Here is a 25,094-nt window from a genome sequence, read left to right as displayed (position 1 = left end):
CAAAATGAAAAATTTCTAACGTACAGCAGATACTGGATTTGTATGGAAAACCGAGTTAAATACAAAACCAACTGAAATACAGCGAAGCAGTTAAGTTTTTGATAATGTTATTTTGAACTCTTCTGACAAAAACCAGGTAACAGTTCAGCTTTTCAATGTGCACAACTTTGCATATAAAAATAGCCAAATACATATTTTCATTGTTATTCTTCATAACCTAAAAGGGTCTAAGCAGCTTAATATCCAGGAATTTAGCAATTCAAAGGTAGGGAACATCTAGCTGCTCAGAATTACGAGGACACTAATGCCCTGGTATCATTTTTACTAAGTTGTTTTACATAGTGTATTGTTTTCTAATTTTGTATTTCTGTTTAGTCAAAGTCTGTCCAATTATCACGATTGCGGATTTTAGTATCTTCCAATTGTTACATGTGTTAACGTTCAAGATGACACTGAAAGGTGAAAACCACCACGTCCTAAATACGCAGGCAAAAGTTCATAAGGTATCCAATACCAAAACTGTATTATCTTCATCCACAGCTTACGTTTGCCTTATATACACGTTTTTCATGGACTAATACTTGGTGAATTCCATTACAAGAAGGAAGAAGGACTGAAAGATGAAGCATTCCACCTTCTAGGCACAGTCTTTTATTTCATGGGAGTCTTAAAGTTTATAATTTTAATTTCTGAGTGTGCTTTTGATAATATTTCAGAGTGGGACAGACCATGACTCCTTGTAGACTACTATGCTAACGAGACTTCCATTTTTGTCCCATAAAGAAAATATTCAGGTGGACAAACAACTGCATTTCTTTGGGATGCTCTTAAAATGTAAAGTGGGACTGTAAAATGTTTCAGGCATAACATAACTAAAGAAAATCAGATCTTCCATAATTGAAAGTACATTAGACAAAACACTGTGCACATGCTCCTTTTTTTTGCATAACAAAGCAACAGACATTTCTGTACTGGTAAGAGCGCCAAACGCTTGCATGTACTGATACACAAGTCAAAATTACTAAATTATAGTTCCTACCACATTTACTTCAGAGAAATAAGAAAGTAAATCTCTCAAACTGAACTGGCTGTCACATCATCCAGATAAAAATGACAACATATCCACGGAGAGGATTACCATTATCACACAATTATTGAACCACTGAGACTGAGTTAGTTTTATGTTGGAAAACTGAGACAAGTATGCTATATTGAAAGAAGTTAAATCAATGTGGTTATGACAGTGATATTTATTGCAATATCACTACTTTAAGATTCCCTTCAGTTTTGCTTTGGTTATTCTGTATGTCTAACATCAATTCCCAGCTTGATTCCCTACATAATACCTCTCTAGATAAAATAAAGATTTTTTTTTTCCCTGCAGTATTATGAGGAAAGAGGGAAGTGAAGCAATGAGAAATCTAGAACCACATGCACATCTCCAATAGACATGCATCATGCATAGGGCAAAATAAAACAACCCAATGAAAATGCGTGAGGAGGAGATGGGAAGAAATTTGAAGTTGTACTGTACCACGCTTTATCACAGAAGTAATGGACTAACTTCTCAACTCCTTGCCAATAGCATAATGGGAAAGCAGAGACAAGAAAAAAACAAGGACAATGATGTCAGAGGACCAAGACAAAACAAATGAGCAGTTGCCATGACAGAACCGCAACTTTTCACCATTTAAATTGCAATTACCATGTTCCCCATTGGTTTTTAATCCACCTTCCAGAAACAAAGGTAGCAATAGTGTTTAAATAATGAAGTACAGACTATATTTATAGCAAGACCTGCACGGAAGAAGCTTTGCTCTTATAACTTCAAGTCTTTTAACACAGTTAATCTCTTATGTTTTAAATACTGTTTAGACTTGTAACTAAAATTCATGTGTATAACTGTATACATCAAAAATATTTGCATTCACACACATACATGTTAGATATCTAAAATTAACAACATCATAAGAAACACTGCATGACAGATTCTGACCATGCTGCCCGTACTGTTCAGTAGCCCATCTTCCTAATGACTCACAGCCTTGAAGAGACTCCAAAATAATATGGCTTCCTTTTGGAAGGGAGATGTAGAGGATGAGGTGAAAGGAAGGCACACAAACCCTACTACATAGGTTTTTCCTTTTCTCATCAGTTCTGACATCCCCTATCTCACTGCACTGGCACAGGATAGGCTGTTATTTCACAGGCCTTCATTTGAAGGCACACCCTTGCTAAATGGGAGAAAGAAAGGCCAAATGGGAAAACTCTTATTTTCTACCTCTGACAAACACCATGATTTCCCACCTTAAATCTGTAGTATTTGCCAACACCTTAATTTTGGATTATTTTTTTTCTCCTTTTTAGCTAGCTATATTATACCAATATTTTAACATTGTAAAATAGGATTCCACAGGATAGACTGTAACTTCAAGTATCGATACAATACTACCCTAATTTTTTTTCTTTTAAAGCACTATTCACCACAGCATGAGGGTACTAAAATAACTGGTAATATGGCATAGAATTATTTTTTTCCTGCATAATCTGTATAGAAATCCCAACTTAAATAAAAATACTTTTTCTCAAGGAAAAATTACTGAAAGAAATATGTAACTACAAGGCAGGCATTTCATCCATAGATACAGATATAGGAGCAAAACCCCAACAAATATGACTAACATGTAAAAGTTTTGTTTGCAAATATAGATTTAGTTAGGTATAAAAGACATTTCTCTTTCAGTCCAATCTGCAACTACCCAACATGGGAGAAGGGAACTTTTCTTAAAAGTAATTTCTTCATATAGCTGAACACTGATTTCTCAGAGCAAAAATAATTACATATAAAGGACAGTAATTCCAGGAAATTTTTAATAATTTGTCACTCTTTTAACCCAAGTCATAGAACTTCCAAGATAATATTCTGAAACTGCTTTGGTTCCGCTAACATAAGCACTTTGTACACCCTGCGTGGAACCTGAATTAGTTAATAAATGTTTGGAAATATTCCACAGTGCTAAGCAAGGTACCTTAAAAAAAAAAAAAAACAACAATCAAACAAAAAAAAAAACAAAACCAAAAACAACAAACCGAAAAGCAACCATGAGAAAGCAAAGCCTGGACCTGATTTATAGTCAATGTGCATTCAAGCAGCTTTCTTGCTGGCTACGTGTCACCTGACAGAATTGCTTACATACAAAATGACAAAATATTTTTTCATGAAGTGCACAGTAAGCGCAGATGTAAACAACTGCAATGCTTGAGTAACAAAACAGTTTTCATCAGTGTCTCTGTGTGGAGAAGCACTTGGGGCTAGGGGCCTAAGAAGAGCATTATAATATCCTTGTATTACAACAGGATTTCATGCTTGGTTCATTAACAATATGTATTCTAAATGCTGTGTTTCTAGAGCTGCACCATAAAAGCTCCAGAATACAAATGCAAGGTTTAAATTGTATTGAAGAAAAATTGCTATATCATCAAATTGTATCCCATAACCAAGAGAAAAATAAAGGAAGTTGAATTCAAGACAAATATGGGAATTATAGGAATAAAAACCACACACAATTTTGTTCATAAAATGACAAGAAGAAATGTACTATTATGAAAGTGTTTATGAAATACAAAATGCAGAATTGTTTCCAAGGCTTTTGAAACAACATGAACCGTATCCTGGGCTGCATCAAAAGGAGTGTGACCAGCAGGTCAAAGGAGGTGATCCTGCCCCTCTGCTCTGCTCTTGTGAGACCTCACCTGGAGTATTGTGTGCAGTTCTGGTGTCCTCAACATACAAAGGACATGGAACTGTTGGAACAAGTCCAGAGGAGGGCCACAAGGATGACCAGGGGACTGGAGCACCTCCCATATGAAGACAGGCTGCGAAAGTTGGGGCTGTTCAGCCTGGAGAAGAGAAGTCTGTGTGGAGATGTCATAGCAGCCTTCCAGTATCTGAAGGGGACCTATAGGGATGCTGGGGAGGGACTCTTCATTAGGGACTGTAGTGACAGGACAAGGGGTAACGGGTTAAAACTTAAACAGGGGAAGTTTAGATTGGATATAAGGAGGAAATTCTTTCCTGTAAGGGTGGTGAGGCACTGGAATGGGTTGCCCAGGGAGGCTGTGAACGCTCCATCCCTGGCAGTGTTCAAGACCAGGTTGGATAGGCCTTGGGTGATATGATTTAGCGTAAGGTGTCCCTGCCCAGGGCAGGGGGGTTGGAACTAGATGATCTTAAGTTCCTTTTCAACCCTAACGATTCTATGATTCCAAGTCAATAAAAGTGGAAATACTAAAAAATAATTCTTATACATCCAATTCTGAAGTGTGTTAACAAAGCACAGTGATAAATTCATAGGGCACTTAAACAGGAGGTATGCTAACACTATAGCTCGTGCTAACAGAAAAGAATTGTAAATATATGATAGTATTGTAGTATTACATAGCAGGGTTATATTAACTGGTCTGTACAGCAGTAATTAATTAATATTTAGTTGTTTATATATGACAATATGAACAGTTTACAGATTTATACCCTCGAAATCTACAGTGTTTGTAAGTGATCTATGTATCCATCAGCCTTCAACAACACAGGAAAGAAACCTGCAGTATTCACAAGAGCAGTTGGTATCAGGTTCAGGATCCAGAAGGTTAAAAAAAACACAAAATAAAAAACAAAGCAAAAACAAACAAACAAAAAAAACCTTGAATTTCAAGACCTCCAGACAGAAAACACAGCCAAACAAAAGCTGAGACTACTTCATGTTCCCATCACCTTTGTTATACTACTGCAAAAGGATACTAACACTGACTTCAAGGCTGTTTTCCTATCCTCAATGGCAATACTTATCTCAGTTCTTGTCTTAAAATCCCACATCTGGCATTCCATATCGCTCAAAAACCAGCAGACCTAAAACTACTTAACCAAGGGAAGAGGTAATGTGAAAGGATGCTAGTGATAATTCCAGTAATATTCTACTTTATGGGACTCTTCACACAGCAATAATCACTGATTTTGCAAAAGTGTCAAAAATGTCCAAGAAACCTCCTAATTTATATTTTTTTTTATTTTCTGTATCTTTTGACCAAACTTAACACTTAAAGAAAAAGGCTAGGAATGCTCAGATATAGGAGATTTATTACACCAAGTAATAGGCTAACCAGTCTAGGTTAATTACTCAAGGGCTAGTTTTCGTTTACTTCATTTCCTTTACTAGTAATTACTCAAATGTAATGTGCAAGATGTATATTAAAAAAATCCAACCTCCTTTAGTAATGGAAGATCACCACAGAACCCTTGAAAAAGAAGCTGCTTCCAACATTGGAGGAATGACTAGTGGGGGCTCAAATAATTGGTAAGAGATTAGGAAAGTTTTCTTCTTCAGTACAGCAGTTGATGTGAATGATGTGACACTCAGGGGCACGCATCTAGCGGCTGTGACACCATCCTCCCATTCTGACTCCTGGATCAACAAGTCCCAAAACCATGACATTCATATGTTCCTCAGGTCTAAAACTGGTCTTTTAAAACTCAGACTTTCTGCTGACAGGACAGCAAAACAGCCATGCTGCGATACTGCTGGCCTCTACCCAGAAGCAGAAGACAAGATGATCTTACAGGTTCTATGTTCATTAACACACAGCACACAGATTCCCACATTAAACATTACAGGAAATGAAGCACATCCCTCCATTGCATAGAGAAAAGCCTATGAGACAGGCTGTGCATTCCTGATGAGTTGTTTAAATGAACATTGTCACAGAAATATCAAGAGAGTATTTGAAACAATATACAAAATACAAAGTTGTGTTGTTTTGGGTTTTTTTTTTCCTTGTAATTGAAGTGAATTAGGATCATAGATGTCTGAAATACATATAAGCTTGGTATTCCAAGGTTAAGCTTACTCTTCAGATCTCCAATGAGACTGGAAATCTTACTTTGTTTCCGTAATTTTACCTTTTCCTTTATTTCTTGTCCAAATACACTCTTGGTCTTTGCTAGGCAGTCGAACAAACTGTAATTCTCAAATTACAGTACATTTTAAAAATATAACTTTAGCTTTACAAACTAGTTATATTTCTTCGAACAATTATTTATAATGCAATACCAAAGCACAAAGTCAGACTTACCATTTCGCTATGTCTATGTAAGCATACAATTTTTAAATCAGCAATTGTCTTTTGTTTTGCAGATCCAAGCCAAGAGAACAAACGCATTTCATATCAGCCCACAATGTAGCTAGCACATAAGGAATGTTAATAAATCATGCAAGTTTTGCAACAGCCACTTCAATGTATTAGAAGGCTTTTTACAACAAATACCGAGCAGGCGGGAGGGAAATTAGTTTTAGGGAAGCCATTCTGAAAAGTTAAGGAAACTTCTCATGAGAGGTGATGAAAACACTTTCTCACCAATATTTTTATGTATGTTCACGACATTTATGTAAATATATCCAACATATTCACATGTGCAGACTTATAAGCAAACAGAACACATACACAAACAGGATAGCATAATACAGCCACTGAAAATAAAGGGAAAATGCAGCAAGCAAGACTTATGGTAAGACAAGACTGGAAACAAGGGCCTATTCAGGTTTGCCTGAAGAACTGCTGATGTAAGTCAGCATTTAATAACTGTTATGAAGACATAAATTGTAGATGTTTATACACTGGTTGAAGGAAGCATTTTGGTTAGCCACAGACTATTGTGTATGCCTGTAAATCTGCCTGAGAAAGGAGGATACTACAAGATGAACAGTGCGTGCAAAGGGGAAGCTTCTACTGGAACACGGTGAGGGAGATGAGTGAGAGGTACAGACTCACTCTGTCTGCGGTGCGGTGGAACAGTCCGAGGGATGCCCTGGAATGAGCCCTGCCAGGGAGAGAAGGAGGGAGCAGAATACCCACCCTGTGCAGAAAGAGAGAGGGGGAGAAGTATAATAAAAAAAGAGAACAGGATAAAACAAGACACCAAAAAGCCACACCATTCTTTTTCCTTTTCCCCAGAAATGTATCATTATATTTCCCAGTTGTTCTACTTCATTAAAGCAAATGCTACATGCTACTGAAGATCAGAAGCCCCCCCAAAAAAAAAACAAAAAAAACCACAAAAGGCTTTATGATGTCCTAAACTAGTCAGAAATCTTACAGAATACCTCCATTTTTGTTCAACAGATACGCACCCATTTCTGTTAAAGATGTTTTCATGGGAAAAGTATAGAAGCTGAACTTTTCATTTTAAAAACACATGCTAAAAATTTTATTTTTACAGCTTTCAAAATGCCTCACCAAGTACTAAGTTGCTTAATACTAATATACTGGAAACCCACACAGTTATAGTTTAGAATAGCTTCTAATGCACAGAAGTATTTTCTAGCAAGTCCTCATGCTTTAGAGTCTACTTCACTCATATTTTGTTAGTATTATTGAATGTGAAAGAGGAGGGGTGACATAAAAATGTATAACTGCTTTCCTTGCATTTTGCTGTTGGAGCTTGGGCCTTCTATTACAGGATCAGAGAACTAACACATTAATGCCATGCAGGGTCTGCCTGTCAGATGTTTCAGATCACCACTAAAGTGACACATTGCAGCAGCTGCAATCTCAAGCCAAGAAAAAGTAATTTTATGCAGTCTTCCATGTTCTCCATACCCTTAAAAGAAACCTATCCAAGCTGCCACTGTTCTCTTAAATCACAACCCTGATTTCCCATTTAAGCAAGAGGTTTAAGTCTTTATAACCCCTTCACTGTTTAGCACCTGAAAACTTCTGCTTTTATGAACATCGGTGCTAACAATAACAACCGCCATTGCCTCCTAGCTACCAGTAACAAGCAGGTATCAGCACCAACCAGTTATAGCTACTCTTTCAGACAGCAGGCATAAGATATGTGAAGGAACACCTGTATCAAAGAAAACAGGAACAAAGTTTGCCCCTCCTCTCCAGTTTCTCTGCCGGCATATCTGCTGCAGATCATACCGCCAGAGGTGGACAAACAATAAGAAAGTATTTTATTTCCATGCTTCTTTTAAAGGAATGTTAAGTACCATATTATTTCCATTAAGAGATATTCTGCATTTATTTATCCTAGGAGAATTTTAAACACTGATGTTCCAGTTATCCTAATCTAGTTAGATTTTATCCACCACTACTCCAAGTGCCAGCGCTGCTAAAATGTAACTTAACACACGCATTTAAGCAAGTCTTGGAATTTCCTAGCCAGCGTATTTTTAACCCAGAACAGGAAATTAAAAAAAAAAAAAAATCTGACAAGGCTTCTTTATTCTTCTCCATAAGCAGACACAAAACAATCACTAGAGTAAAATCCAAAATGAAACCAGTTCTTTAATCCAATTAACTCTAGATGGAGATATTGATTACCTAGCATGTTCTTACAGTCCTCCATCAGTAGCCATTAATGCCAACACAATTTTTAGACTACTGCATGAAAGAACAGCAGTACTAGCTTGAGTCAAGCTATATGACAAAATGATATATGTTCCACCAGCTAAGTACGTGTTAAATACAGCAATATTCCTCAGCACAAGTTTAATCAATCAATGATTGATGAGACATTAACAAAAGCTTTGTATTTTCACAGTGCTGTGCAAACAAACACTTCATTTTTCAGGCCTGTTCACATTCCCTCCTAAATTATGTCAGAAACAACAACAAATTCTTTCCATTCTCTAAACATAACTGAATCTTCAGATAGTAAAAAGCACATTATGATCATAGGTCTCATCTTGTAGAGACTTGAGTTGGCAATGAGCTCTTTACAGAGTTCTTTGATAACTTTAATGCATTAAGGAAAAAGGGGAAAATTTTACATCCTCTCCCTTCCTCTTTCTAAAAGAGCGATTAAGACAAGTACAAGCCAGCTGCACTACATAGCAGATATGATATTACTATAATAGCACAGAAATATTTAGATGTCTTGATATATTCCAGTAATTTTTAAGCATCCATACTGGCACTTCAAAGCCCCACAAACTAAGTACAGTGTTCTCAATAGTTCTTCATGGTATTTAATCATTACTCTGACTAGAGAATTAAACGAAGAAAGTGCAAGTAGCCTTCTTTAGTGTTTTGTCAGCTAGACTGACATGCTCTCCAGACACAGTTCAGTCCCCTTCTCCTGATTGCTGAAGAATATTCTATAGTCTGAGAAGAACAACTAGCTCTTTCTCTGGCAGCTGTCTTGAGAGTTTACACTGCTCCATAAAGGCATATGTCAAATAAATATTAGATGTCTTAGTTGTAAAAAAAAGTAATAATAAAAAATAAAAACCATAAGTACTGTTTAATTGTGTACCAATTAAGGTAATTAAAATCAACATCAACTGAACCAAATAATAACCACTAAATACAGGACTGGGAATTTACTAAGACAGTTGTTATGATTTACACTGATTCCACAAATGATAAAGGTTTTACTGATCCCACAGATACAGCACATGAAGAGGTAAGTATCTGCAAATAAGCCTGGCTTTTGAAAAATGACTTTTAACAGTATTTTACAAAAGTCCAGGAAATTTACAAAGCTTTCTCCTTTAAAAAACTCACATCCACCCCCTTTCATTAGTCAAATATGAACTGAGGTTCCCAAGAAATCCAAAGAAGAGGAAAAAAAGAAACACACACTAATAAGCACACCTCTTCAGATTATGGTAGATATTCAAAATACACAGAAAACGTGGCAGTTTCCTCCTAAATATAGGGAAGGAAAACCTGAATGAAAATTTACTTTATGCTTATTAAAGAGTCTATAAAACTCATAAGCAAGTTCTGTTAGAATTGAAAGATGGGAATGTGACTTACCTCAGCTTCTATAATAAACATTCCCAAAACATTTGATGGGATTCTTCTGGGTTCTGAAGCCTAATCTGATGCAAGTTTTTCCAACTGCACTTTAGCACAAGACAGCAGTCAGAACAGATCCTCCCCCCAGCTGTTATGTGTATCCAGCCACTAAACTTAAATCCCATTGATCTCATTTCCCAAATGCTAGAATTGTTAAATAACAAAACCATTCCAAAGAAGAAGTGATTCAAAATTTTAACCATCAGGCAAAATGGGAGACTTGGGAGTAGAAAAATAACAGAAGCTGAAATAATGCAGCCTACAAACCAGAACAAAATGATGAATGTTCTTCACAGATCCTGATGAACTGTAGAAATGCTGCTAAACATATCACGAAGTTCTGAAGGTTGAGGGTGGTACTTTCGGGGGGGGGGGGGGGGAACGATGTGTTTTGTTTTAATGGCTACTATGAAGATATTAAGGCCAGAGTTTACTATTGCTATGAAGAAGCCTCAACCTTAGAATATGCAACCACATGAACAAAAGGAATTGCTTCTGCCAGAAAAGGACAAGATTTCTAAGCTATTGGTGCACAGCAATTTGCTTTTTTCCCAATATCCTAACCAGCTACTGCTTTAAAAGTCTTTTCTGTTGCAGGAACAAATACAGAAAAGATCCATCTTTTTCTATACAGCTGGAACCTCTGAGCACTTGCAAGAGCTGATTTTTGCTGCATCTCATATCCATTTGTCTTACAACCTTATAGCTTCACATCATGAACAAACCTAGAATGATATACAATGCAAACCAAAAACCAAAAGTTTTTGCAGCAGTCTCCTCTTGCTAAACCTAACACCCAGAAAGGGATTATGAATGAGCAGTTCTGATATGCAGTAGTCTTTCTTGAAGTATTCATGAAAAAAAAAATAAAATAAAATAAACCCAAACCAAAACAGGTCTTATGTGCAGGTTTATACTTAACCAACATGAATTGCCTGTGAAAGGCTTAAAAGACCTCTCTTATGTGTATGGGCCTACATGTTATGCTCAGTCACTGTAACAGTGCAAGAAACAAATGCACAACATGAAGACCTAGTCTAGCTGTGGTTCTGTCTCACCAAGAATGTACATTATAACGGATCAGCAAGAAAACAGCAAAATAGTAGACAATGAGAGAAACCTAGTCTAAATGTGAACATAAACACTAATACAGTGACTAGGCTTCAAAACCTGGAAGTTTAAATTCATATTTGCAGGGTCAAAGCATATAGGACTTTCAATGATAAGGTGGAAGGAGATACTAAAACCAAAATGACAACAGTGTACAAAGACTGCCAAAGTATTATCAAAAATTCATCAAAACAACCACCATAAAAGGCTTTGGAATGACAAACTGGAACAATAGCTAAGTGGAAGGTGAAGAATAGCTGAGCGCTGAAGTATGAAGAAATGTAGCAAAGAATATACATGCTTCCATGTGAACTGATGTTTTTTGTTGTCATTTTACAACAGAAAAGAACAAACAGTTAGGAACCAAAGCTTATTCTCATCACTGTGTATTACTCAAGTACGAAGTACAAAATCCGCTTTTCCTGTACACTAAACTATTGTTACAGGGCATAAGAGAGCACCCATGAACTAGGAGGAGTTTCAGGACCTCAGTTCAATGTAAGTTATTTTCAATACCTTCTTCCTGGTTTTGGTGCTGTTTTCTTTCTTCCATGATAGTTAAGTGATTGACATCCATTTACTGGAAGTGAATTCCATGTAAGTGATCCTTTCGTAAGAAATTCTTCTAGAAACATCATGGTCTACCCTGTTAGTGAATACTTGCCAAGCTTTTATCCTGAGGATGGCTAACTAAAAATAATGCTTCTCTCTTTCACTGTCTATATAAACAGTTGGAAATGACGTAAACTTTGACCATACTGTGAGGACACTACTTCCAAAAACACCATGTAACAGACACAGTATCTAGGCAATACGTAGCTACCTATTAATTGACATTTATTTTCAGCCACTAAGTTTTATCACATAAGTGTTCAGTTTCAAGGATGAACCCTAAAGTTACATAGCTTCTATTTATGTACATATTTATCCTTACATAAGAAAAAACCACAACCTTAAAAGTATTTTCAAAAACTGGTCTCTAAGACTCTAAACTTCCAGACAAGTTTATAATCACATCAGGATGGGCAATATTCTAGAAATATCTGGTAATAAAGAAACAGACAAGAAGATGACTTTTTAAAGAGTACATATAATGATTTCACTTGCCCACTTACTGGGAGAATCATGAAGTGATCAGAAATACTAGCTATTTCAAATGGACTGTAGAATTGCATTAAATTGCCACTCATATGGTCTTAAACTCCTAACTGAAATCCCTTAGTAGCTGATTTACTAGTTTATTCTAGTATCTATTCTTTATGAAACACTACATATTAACAATGTTTGTTAAGCACATTTCTGGAAGCATTTAAAGTATTTCTTGAAACAGTAATTTACTCTGTGCTCCTAGACACTTACCAAGGCTTCAGAAATCAACATGTAGTTATCAGCTCTGCTAGAATTTGGTAACCGTCACAATCTTGGAAGGTAGAATACCAAACTAAATTAAGTTCCTAACATTTACCATCATTTAAAGTGACTGGCAGTTCAACAATTATAAGAAAATATGAAATAGTTATATATTCATCAACTTTGATAACTATTACCAAGCTTAAAGAAGCAAAAAAAGCTTATAAAAGCTTCAAAGGAGCTGTTCTCTCATTGCCAAGACTTCAATTACAATTTGGTTTTACAAAACTGTACCCTGTATAAAAACTTCATGATTTCATATACATTAACTACATTTCATGATTCATACTACATTTAGGACTAATAAACCTAACTTTTCCCAGCCGGTGCGCTCTCAAGTCCATTATATTAAGCCAATGAGAAATGTCAATAAAGTGAAACTAATTTTATGAAGATACAGTTTACTTGAGTGTCTCCTGCTGTTTCCACGTATTGTATTCATACCTCAAGAAAACAGAGCCAATTGTCTCTTTTTTCTGCTGCAAGCAACATTTTATATCATTGGGTTATAGATCAACAATGATTTCATGCCAAGGTTTTTTCTGTATTTCTCCTTCTATTAAGCCTTGCAAGGAAGCATACAAATACACAAATGCATGTTATCAGAGAAACTGTAAAACCAGAAAGTTGAGGTCAAGAACTGAAACTTGGCTACAACAGCAAGATCACCGTCCTACTTTAAGAAATCCCACATCAAGGAGCTTGTATCAATTTGTATTTGCTTACAGAAAGCCTAAAAATTGCAAGTATAAAAATAAAACATTTAATAAAAGCAATCCCAACTTTTCAGGTATCATTTACTTATTTGTAAAAGCTCCTGAAAAAGCAATGTATTTTGAAGATTTGTCAATACTTCATGAATTTTCCTAATTCTTTTAGCAATTTTCAAGTGAAACTTTAGATAAAAAAATAGAGATGTTTACAATATACATCTAATGATCATATGCCTACACACATAGGTATGAGGATCATATACATATGTATGTGTATATAGATACCCACATGCATACACACACCAAACCATGAAAACAATAGAGGATTTAAACCAAAAAAAAACTAAAAAAAAAAAAATCACCTCTCCCTTAGCCTGAACAAAAGTGTCTTTTTAAACAAAACTACTGAATAATGTTAAAGAAATACACTGAGCAACCTGACCAAAACAGATAATTGGGCTAAATGACTCCTTTTACCCAAGATCCAACTCACATTCCCCATCTTCTTTCAATATATCTCTGTCTTATCATTTAATACTACAGGTTGCTCAAACTAATGCTCTGTACTTTGCAACTAACTTTCAATGGTTACTAATCTGCTTCTGAATTTATGTGGGAAATCTGATAAGGAAAAAAAAAAAGGAACATGGAAACAACAATAGTAATAATATCCACAAGAAAAAAACTTCTAATGAAGATCACATATATGAAGTTAAAGCTTGGGAAAAAGAAACAACAGAAGAGCTCCAAAGCTCCAAAGTAACAAGAAAACAGAAACAAACAGAATAAGCAAAGACATTACACATACATTCTGAAACAGAGATGTCAAAGGGAACTAAAAGCTACTTAAGGTTATGATCTTTTTATATTGGGCTCTTATCAAGCAGAAGACTGTTGGAAAGCATGGTGTCAGTAGGATAACGCTGTATGCTAGCAAGTGGTGAACATACAGAATGGTGGTATTTATTTTAACACTACATATTTAAAAGTGTAATTTCAAAAGGATAGCAGGGGTAATTTATTTGCACTACAACCTTACATCAAATAACTCAAGTTAAGAGTAAAAACAAATATCTAACCCATTTTAAGCCTTTTTTAAAGAAATCTCTTAGAATTCTCTAGCTAGAGCAGTAGTTTCAAGATCCAAAACTATTTGCTGGTAACTGACAAAATGCTTCTTTATCATTCAAAGCTAATTCCCCATTATTATTTAATGCTAAATATGTTGTCCCTCCCCCATCTTAGGCATTTTAGTAGTGTTCCATGAAGATACATGAAGCAAACGTGACCCATGCAACAAAATATGGGAATGAAGATGCCCTTTGCCAAAGTTATTTTCAACCAATTATCTTTTGAATGATTCCAGTTATTCAAATAAATGATAAAAATAAAAATAAAAAATTTAAAAATATGAAAATAAAAGATTAACCATTCTTTTTACACTCATGGACAGAAACTTAGATTACATTGTTGCTTTTCCTCAGTAAATGTGAGAATGTCAACAATGAAACTTTAACTATAGAAAAAACAAATACACATACCTATGACTTTAAAATGAGGATATAGGAAAATATGTTATATAGGATTAGATATACAGCTTGGACTGACTGTAACTTACATAGCGCAATGGGAGACTATTTTAAGAGAAGACTTCTTATTTTAAAAGGAATGTTTGTAATAAATGTTTAAATAAAAGGGTTGCAAAAGAATGCAAGAGATGAAGAGCAGGAAGGATACCACTCACAGACAGCACAGAATCTCTTAAGCAAGGCCAATCTGTGCGGCTGCAAAAGTAGTAGAACTGAGGAATGAAATGCAGAAAATCACACCCAGGAAGAAACAGCACGTTTTACTCACAGAACTCCTCCTCCAGGAGGTTTGCGTAAATTTATCAGCATACATGCATGTTGCCCCTGAAGGTTTTTGACTGTCTTTCTGGCAGTTAGACCTAGTAGCCTTAATCACCCCCAAAAAAAAAGAAAAAAAAAGGAGAATTTATTAGAAAATAAGTCTCTTAGAAAAGCACATTCAAGGCCCAGTATTCAAATACCATGTATTACTTGACAGTTCAGCACAATACAAGTAAACTGTAGAAACTAGTATTTACAGTGCTGTACAACTGCTTCTTTTCCAAAAGTATATTTAGAAATTATCTAAAATAAATGTTTATTTTTGGTAAGTGTTTTTGATTCACTTAAATTTCTGAGGCGCCACACTCTTTAAGTTGCCTTTCAATAATTACACACTAGAAATGTAGAATCAGTCTGTTAGCTGAACCTTCACAGACAGATGAGTGAGATGATTCTAAACAGAACCCAAATCTACCTTTGTTATAATGCAAACATACAGAAAAAATGAGACATTCAGCCTTCTAAAATCCTTCATAAGAATTACCTATTGAAGTTACACTCTGTAGTGCACGCTTGGGATTTCGTTAAGCGGTTAGCATTATACTTACAAGTTGATGCTCTAATTGGTTGATTGTTTCATCCTTTTTCTTCAGTTCATCTTTAAGCTGCCTGATCTCATTCAGCAGATCATCCATCTGCAATAGAACAGTGGGCAATACAGGGGTTTCTATAAGGGCTAAACAATCTAAATCTATACCTCTACAGGACATATTACATCAGGCGTTCACAGAGGATTGGCAGTAACATTAGCACGTGCTTTCCTTTTCCTATTCATGTGGTGAGATGTGCTGTAGGCATATAACCTGAAGAATGATGAAACTTGACTGTTAAGTCCCCGTAAGAGACTGAGTTGAGCTGACCCACTAGATTTTCAGAGTAAGTAAATTAACTGTATTTTTCACACAGTAATTAATCTGCTGTACAAGCAACTGGCATCAGGTAGATGAACAACCCTAGCCACCAAACTCTACCTATAGTTCTCATTATCCAACAAGAAGATATACTGTAGGTTAAAGGTTAAGTGAATGGCTATTTAAAAATCATTAATATAAACCTACAGAAACAAGAAAAAATCATTTAGCAACATATGCATAAGTACATTTACTGCAAGAAAACAGCATAACTGATTTGAATATATCCTACTAAAAATTGAAGACTTTTTAGTAGCAAAGTTCAGAAGTCAAAAAATTGGTAAATATGCAATATTGACTCCCTTCACCCCCCCCCCCTTTTTTTTTTTTTTTTACAATTTTTCATCATAATGTCATTTCAATGTATTTTATAACTGTGCCATTATGGCTAGGCCATAATTTAAGGGGCATACTTCAATCTAGTAGAATACATCTACTACTTCAGTTTCACCAAAGATTTTATTAGTTACTGCTTTAGAACAATACCCAGACCGATTTGATATGAAATTTTTCAAACCATATCCCAATATCAATTTAAGAAGTAACAACTCAAGAAGTCAGTTAATCCTAGCATTTTTTTGTTAAGAAGTTAAAAAGCAATACTTTTTCCTGTAGGAATTAAGACTAAGATTCTGAGAGTTTGAGGGGGATGACTGTAGAATCACAGGCAAAACAAATACATCAGACAACAGTTAAAGAAAACAGACAGCTTAAGTGTTAACATGGTTAATAGAAACCAGGGTTGCTAAAAGATGATGTATATGGATCTATAGCTTTGGCAAGCCTCTTAAACCCTGAAACAGGTTTTGGACAGATGACCTTCAAACAGAAATAAGTGTTCTTCGCTTTCAAGAAGTACTTCTAATTCCATTGGCTCTTCAGCAAGTACTGTTCCCCTCGCATAGAGTGCGGGATCAGTGATCTTTCTATACTGAGTTTACAATATGAGCCAAGCAATGCTAGAAAAGCTTACCACTGTAGAAAGCATGACATTACAAGTCCGTGACCATAAAAGATAATACTTTTTGGAACATCCATTGTGATTGCTTCTCCCTTTAATACCCATTCTAAAAAAATAAACTCATCTTTGACTGTGGAGCTCACATTGGTTACATCTGCAATACCTGCATTATCTCAGGGAAAAATCTACTTTAAAGATATTTCAAACTGAAGTTACAATAAACATAAGGAAACAGAGTAAGTAACTGAGTAATACTGTAGGATTCCACTTTAAAGCAAAAATTTTCTTTTCAAATTCTAACACTTATCAAGTAGGCAGAAAACTTTTGAAAGAAGTTACACTGTTAATCCCCACATGATTGCTACAAACACCAAAACATAAGTTATGTTAATTATCTAAACTGTGCTAGCATTTGTAAGTGTGCATTTTAAAAGGTCAAATAAACCTATTTTAACAAAACTGGAAAGATTAAAGTGTTTAAGAAACACTACATAGTTATACACATTTTTGTTTTGTGTTTCTAAAACACAAACAGGTTTGTATCTCTTATCCTGTAGAGTAAATTGGTGTTATTTACCTTAAAAATTGTTTCAGGTTCTTGCAGTTCTGGACTTGACGGAACTGAGAGTCGAATATCCTGGAGTGACACATTTTCATCATTCTATCAGAGAATACAACCAAGAACAAGACATCAAATTACTTGCTGAAACAACTCCCTTGCAAACTTGCTGTCAAAGATGGAGATACATCACCTCTCTGTGGAACCAGTCACAATATCTGAACTCTGCCACCATGAATTTTCCTTTTTTTTTCCCTCCCCTGACAGGAGAGTCTCCCTTGCTGCAGCATGTGTACAGTGTCCAAATAAGGGTCATGAACAGCCTTTCCTCACAAAGCTCAAGGAACAGCTGCAGATATATCAAAGTATGATGATTCTGCACAAAAATCTGGCACAACTTGGCCATTGTGTTCAAATGTATTATACGAGGAAGGAACGGTGATGCTATGTGATTTTAAAAGCTTTGTTTCCTTTAGCATCTATTCAAATGTCTGAGCAGTATCAAAATATACAGCCAAAACATTTCAGGTAGGAATTCTTAACCAAAAAAGCAACATTTGCTACTGTGCAGACTAATACAAAACGAATTCACAGCCATCAGAACTAAATATCAATTATAAAAACTAACTACACAAAACGATTCTTTCCCCTGCCATGACAGCCATGAATTCTGAAATTAAGCACAGCAAGTAGAAATAGAAATAACAACCAAAGATGCCAAAAGATGATTGCATAGGTATGTCCTGAAGCACTTACACTCCAGTGACAAACACGAACACAGAGCCATTATGTGCAGTACTCAAACCTGTGGCACTCAAGCCTCAAAAGGTTGAGGTAGGTTGCATAGTCAAGTCACAGACTGAACAAACTGATGGTTTATTCTTGTGATATGTTCTCAGGTTTGTCCCATGATGTCCTGACTAATCACTGTGATATCAAATGACAGTACAATTATTTTTTTGGTCATGGAATATCATTACCCCATTTCCTTGATGTCAAAAGGTTTATTTTCCCCCACCTCCCTCTCTGTCCATCTCCATCTGCTACCTCCTTAAATACAAAATAAACAAATCTTTTACTTTATATTTTTTCAGGTTCACAGACTGAAGTATCTTTACCCAATGACCTCACTGCTTAACACTGAATTTGCAGAATATGAGAGCAGCATGTTTCAAAACCTGTTTAAAACCACTCTAAGCCTTAGACAGCAACTCCTCAAAACCCACAAGAGTAAAACTGCTGCTCAAATGCTAAGGATCAATTAAAGGGAAAATCAACAATAGACTATATATGTTCTTTGTGAGGTATCTTTTTTTCCTTTTTAATCCATAAGAAATATTTCTGACAAATTTAACTAAATTGCGGAGAAACACTGAGATTGCCCAGATGCAAAAAAGCAAAAAATTAAGTTAAATGAACTTTTAACAATTTAATTTTTACTTTTTCCGATAGTCACCAATTACTTGCAACCAAAATATACAGAACCAACAGCAGTCTTAAATGGTAAGAGTACCAAGAACTATCATACAATTCCAAATTGCTTTTACCACACTACAGACAGTTAATTTAATTTCACTTAGGTTTAATTTTATAATTTGCAGTTATTTGTATTGGTTTGTTTCTATTTGGCTTGTTTTTTTGTGTTGGCTTTGTGGTTTTTTTTTGTTACTGTTGTTGGTTGGTTTTTGGAGGGGTTTTGCTTTTTCTTTTTAATTCTTGGCCTTTTTATTCCCCTTCCTTTTAAATGCTATTAATTGTGAGAGCAGTCAAATTTCAAGGCTTCTGACTCCTTAGCATAGCAAATATTTCAGCTTACTCTGTCCAACACACAGCTGCGTTCAATTCACAAGTAGCAGTTTGTCCCTTCTGGGCAGATCACCAGCAAATGACAGGCTGACAAAGCAGTAGTTTACAGTCTATGTTATGAACAACTTCTAATACAGTATTTTTAAATAATTTGCAAAATAATAAACACATTTTAAAAATATTTATAAAATGCTCGAGGAAATGAGTAATTAGAATCATAGAATCATTTACAGATTAACATATACTTTGTTTTATTTTATATAAAAGAACTATATTTCTTATATTTTACAATTCATCAACATTGCTTATTTTAAATAACTATTCATGCAAACACATGCACTCATAAGAAAAGCTACAATAGATGGTCTCATTTATAATTGTGAAAGACTAATCAAAGGAATGGAAAAAACACAGAAGAGTGTGTATGAGTATGTTATGAGTAACCTAGTATGTTACTATCCTCTGGTGATTCTCTGGTGATTTAAATCAAGTACTCCAACAATATACCTGACTAATATTCACTAGCAAAGCAAGAACAAGTTCATTCGCATCAATTCCCTTACTACTGTCTTAATTATCTTAACACATGTAATGCACACAGATCAATGGAAATAAAATTCAGTTCTAACACTAACTGCGGGACTTTAAGAATCCAGTTGTGAACAAATGCTAAGATTAAGCTATGGTCTTGCTCGGCTTTTTCCTTCCTGCTTATCGTTTTGCTAAAATGAGACTGGGGAGGACGAAATTATCAGGATAAAGGTTATCCATGTACAAAACCAACTAACCAAACAAAAAAAAAAAAACAAAAAGGCCCCCCCCAAAGATTTGAATTCGCAAATAGACAACAGAATTACAAGATAAAAGCAACTGGTTATATGCATGTGCTATTTTTGGTAGCCTAGAAATCATACACTAAGATATCATCAAATTTCAGAAACTTTGAAAAAACATATACTTTTAACCTCTAGGTAAAATAACAATAAGCTTTATAAAAAGATACCATGACATTGCAATAGACACTATAAAATGCTGCTACCAGTTGGTTTTTTTACCTCACCAACATTTTTATAATAGTAGAAAACATTATTTATTACAGTATAATTACATCTTCAGAGGAGTTGCACTAGCCTCATTTGTGCCAAATATAAAAGATGCTTGCAAAAACAAGAATTCAGAATAGTTTGTTAGTCATATTAAAAAAAAAAATGCTTACAAAATGCATTGAAAAACTATTACTTGTAAGTAGCAACAAAACATTTTAATTGCTTTAGCAGAAAATGGCTTTTGAAAAACAGCAGCATCAGAAGGAAGAAACAGTTGTCAATATTTGTAACTATTTCCTAAATTTAAAACATTGCAACAAACAACTGAAACCTCATACATTCTGATAATCCCAGTACAGTTACTTTTAAACATCACTTGCAGATTAGGGCTCAAAATAACTTGCAGTATGTAAATTGACAGAGGACTAATGTTGCAGACACTCCCATTTAATTAGTTATGGAACAGTCTTCAGTTACGGGCTTGATTATTTTAACCAGATATAAATTCATATATACATGTATTTGCATATGATGTTTAATCAAGAACATTGCTCATTTAAGAAACAGTCAAGTACTATGGCAGCAACTTATTATTTCATAGTCCTTTTTTTGGTGCTATGCTTATCAGCAACCCATTTGAGTCACTCCTTGTCTACAGTGATTTTCAACTCAATCACATTTACTGGAAAGGTTTTGCTGGATTTAAGTCAACAGCATACACTTCAGCTTTTGTCCAGTTTTGGGTGATCCCTATGTAACAAACTGAGGTAATCACATGCCTCATGTTTTAAAGTGGCTTATAAAGTTACAGCAAAAACTGGAGTCAGAAGCAATTCCAAAATACCTCTTCACACTTGTCTTCAAAAAGTTAGTGTAAAGTTTTTTATCCAGAGCAACCTATTAGTTTTGGAGTATTCTAAAAGAGTTTGAAGGGAGTTTGTGTGAGGATTCCACACACCCCCAGCTACCTGTTCTCTTTATGTAGTTATTAATAAATTTAAGATGATTTTCTTGGTAGGGTATTTTGCAATGGTTTCTGTAATGGTTACTTAATATTTATATTTGATACTAAGTGCCTATGTAGGAAATCCAAAGGATTTGACTATCAAAGTAGTCAGATTTCAGATTGAATATCATTTCAGCTTCATTTCTTTTCAAAGGGGACCTACTCAGAAAATTAGTATCATCAGCTTAGATTTTTAGAAACCAGTCAATTTTACTGTTTCAGGACAAACTCAGTGAAATCTAGAGATACAGTTGTTAATTGTACGTATAGGTAAAATATGTAACAATCCTTTCTTCCCTAAGTGATAATGCTGTCATGCACCTTATTTCTCTGGACAATTATTTTTCTACATTTAAAACATTTTTACATACCCGGTTCCAAATGTTACATGTCCAAGACACTTCTCAAGTCTTCATGTCATTTTTAATCCATCCCAAGATCATAAAGGTTTTGGGAATAACCCTCCATCGTGACTGTCACAGGTACAGCACAACTCACCCAAAGAGCCACATACTGAAATTAATATTTTGGAGTGGCTGTATTTAACATGGTCTCATGCCAGTGTTTTGTGTGAAATCTCCAGAATGAATGACACACATATATCTCTGTGTTTGCTTTACCTTCCCAAATTCCTAAAGAACTGACTTGCACTTCATAAATAATAACCTGTCACTACAGTGTTTAGTATTTGGCTTACCAAGAGTAGTATCAGATACAAGTATTTAGTCATGAACATCCTAATAAAAACCTTGCTAACTTTCTAACCTACTGTGCTGATTATACACAGCAGCAGTTTACCTAATGGACTGGTGGGCTTTGAGCACTGCAGTATTTTTGCTGATAAACAGTTCAACAGCTCAAAAATGCCACACTGGCCTGTAACTCTCAGCAGTTACATGTTCTCATCTTCTGAGCCTCTCTTTAAAAAAAAAAAAAAAACAACAAAAAACACCAAACCATAAATAAACCCCAAAACAAACAAACAAACCAACAATCAAAAGAAAAGTCAAGCTCCATGACTAAAGAGACTGTAATAGATCCTGGAATATATTTCAACATTATAAACATGTGCCTCCTACACAGCATACAGACAGTGCAGATGTTGTTACTGCCTTTTCTTTCCATCTTCCCTTTTCCCCTTGCTTGCTTTGGGTAATATTGCTTTCAGGCTTCACCCAAAAACACACACACACAAAAAAAAAAAAAGGTACAGAACTTCTAGAAGAAGAGATGAGATAAAGGGTATCCTCTCTCAGAAGAGACCTCCTCCCATATTGCCTCAGAAGAAAATATAAAGCTCAAAGCTTAACAACAATAATTGTTTTCATTATACTAATGTAATTTAAGGTCTTCTTTTACAAAAAGTAACCCATTAGAAGCAAAAGCATTTTCAGAAATTATCTTGTTGTTCCCTAACAGCCTAAGATACCTTTTAATCCCCAGGATTTTTTAAAAAATATGCTACTAACAGTATACTAATAATTTAATCTTTAAAATTCTTTCAACATTCCAGCATCTGCAGTTCATGAAGAAGTTGATATTTCTAAAGTTTACCAAGGTTTATTAAAGTTTTCTCAAGGTCTAGCCTTTGAATGCCAAATCAAAGTTTTCCTTGGTACAAATTTCTCGTTTGAACAGTAGCCTCGGCTAACATTTTTTTACAGACACAGAAAAAATTAAGTGTCCATCAATTAGCGGGTGCTATTCACATGCTCACTACTTGGCATTTTGAGTGTAGCTTCACTCAAATACTGCTGCAGACAACTGTCATACAGTTTCCACTGCCCAGCTGTTACAACAATGATCCAACAGCTAACCGTTTAAACTCAAAATTCTCCAATTTTACCTGCTATTGTTTGTTATTTCTTTGGTTCTGTCTCTTTCAATTATAGTTAAGTCACTGAGGTGAACTACTTCATGGCTAAGGAAAAAAGTAACAATTGTAGGTGCAATTCATACAACTTAATACATGACACAAACCTTCGTATTTCATTCATTAAATCTGTTTGTTCAGGCCTCTTATAACAAAGATAAGTATCTCCTGCAGATCTCAACAGATGCAAAAAGAAGGGAACACAATGAATATGTACTTCAAAGCTATGTGACTTACTAATCTAAAGCCTCAGCAAAAACATATTGGTACATTTAACAATGTCACACTATAGATTACACATTCATTCATACCTCTTCATATAAATGGACTAGTCCTACCTGATAAGTTACAATAAAGATTTGTACTTGAAAATTTTTTTCATTCATGAATGGTGAGTTGAAAAGAAATATATAAAACTTGCCTCTCCCCCAAAAAAGGGCTTCACAGATCTCATGGCCCTGTGAACCTCTTCATCTTTCAGTTCTCCTTAAAATATCAGTAAGTGCTTATCTGAGATAAGACAGATGGTTGTGAATCATTGCTGCCAGTCTTGAGAGGAAGTTACTACAGAGAATGGGTCAATCCTTGCCTAGATCAAAGGCTCTAGGGCACCAGAAATAGTACAATTCTTATTTTAAAAAGGATGTTCTAACACTTTAGCTCTGTAGCCTCATCAGGCAAGTTGAGTAGCAGGTTTAAAAAACTGAGGAGGAAGCAGGAAGATATTTTTAAGATCAGAAGAAAACTTATTTCTATTAAGCATGCAAATTGAGTACCTCAGTCAATGTTTAAGAGGCATTAACATTTAGATGCCAATTATTACTAGAGTTAGACTTCCAAAGCATTTTCTTTTTACAATATAAAGTTAATGCTCCAGTTAAATATTAAGCGAGAACATTCACCAGTAGTTCAACTCTTCCTGTAAACAGTTACAACTGCATTTAGTGCAAAAAAAGAACGTACATTTTTATACCAACTCCTACAGAGTGAACATTACTGCCCTGTCAGAGGTTATACTTACTGAAGTGAAAATTTTAAACCTCTGCATGAGATAAAACACCTATTCCTGGTTTCACTATTTGAAGATACAGAAAGAGGGCAGCATGTGAGGAGTAAGTAAACAGCATGTGTACTGTGGTCACACGGGGTTCAGAAAAGGCTAGACTATTCAAAGAACTACTTATTTTTTCCAAGCAGAATTGGCAACACAACACCAAACCCTTGCTGTTGCAGCAATAGTCAAGATAATTTATATACAGTTATGTGAACTACCATCACAGCAAGAATCCAGTATAGCACATTAAGTTTCCCTAGGAGTCTGCTAGGTATATATTCATTACACGCTATGTTCTATAGTAAGCCCCAATACCGTTGATTAGATAATTGTATAAAATTGCTTTTAATTAGTGTATCTTACTATCTTGCTGTAACTGCTCCTGTGAGCCCTCATGCCTAAGATGTGACTACAGCTCTACTTCTACCTATCCAAATTAAATAATATTGCTAGAAGTTGTAACTGCAAAAAGATAACACATTAAAAAGTACACAAGAGTAGAATAAACATTCCAAAGTCCATTGATGAGTTTCGGAAGCAGCAAATCAAGAAAGGGGACATTTAGGTCAGGAAAATATAGAGAAGTATGCTTGGCAAAGTTTGAAGGGAAGAATAATATTTATTGTTACAAAACTCACACTTACAGGGAGGAAGGGGAGAAGATCAAGCTTTTGGCAAGAGAAGCAGTAAATTCTGAAGAACATACACCTTGGGAGGTAACAGTTTCTTCTGCGATTTTAAGGGTTTTTTTTTAAAAAGCTTAATCTGAGCTACCTGAGGCAAGAAGGTTTGTTTTCTGTAAGTTTTATAGAAATCTGGCTATTATAAACTAGAGTGAGATTTAAAATTAAACATTCTGCATGCAACACATTAT

At 35.1% G+C, this 25,094-nt stretch overlaps 1 protein-coding gene across 6 annotated transcripts in view; it reads right to left on the bottom strand.

The window, feature by feature from the left end:
- The window catches only part of CCSER2 (coiled-coil serine rich protein 2), a 66,708-nt gene that overhangs the window by 4,014 nt on the left and 37,600 nt on the right, over positions 1-25,094 (bottom strand). For 2 of the 6 annotated variants that reach the window (XM_061449294.1, XM_061449311.1), the window contains exons 7-11: positions 17,454-17,537; positions 15,553-15,639; positions 14,952-15,050; positions 6,823-6,907; positions 1,535-1,574 (exon numbers count right to left, since the gene is read on the bottom strand). In XM_061449294.1, the coding sequence (XP_061305278.1) occupies positions 1,535-1,574; positions 6,823-6,907; positions 14,952-15,050; positions 15,553-15,639; positions 17,454-17,537 (395 nt within the window). The remainder of the gene's footprint in view (positions 1-1,534; positions 1,575-6,822; positions 6,908-14,951; positions 15,051-15,552; positions 15,640-17,453; positions 17,538-25,094) is intronic. The other 4 variants (XM_061449302.1, XM_061449320.1, XM_061449276.1 and 1 more) reach the window with 2 other exon arrangements.

Source organism: Pezoporus flaviventris, unplaced genomic scaffold (assembly GCF_033815535.1).
Source record: "Pezoporus flaviventris isolate CSIRO_AGI_PZ_B2104156 unplaced genomic scaffold, CSIRO_AGI_Pfla_v1 ptg000001l, whole genome shotgun sequence".
Taxonomy (NCBI): Eukaryota; Metazoa; Chordata; class Aves; order Psittaciformes; family Psittacidae; genus Pezoporus; species Pezoporus flaviventris.
Note: the sequence above shows the minus strand (reverse complement) of the source record. Positions and strands in the feature narration are given on the sequence as shown.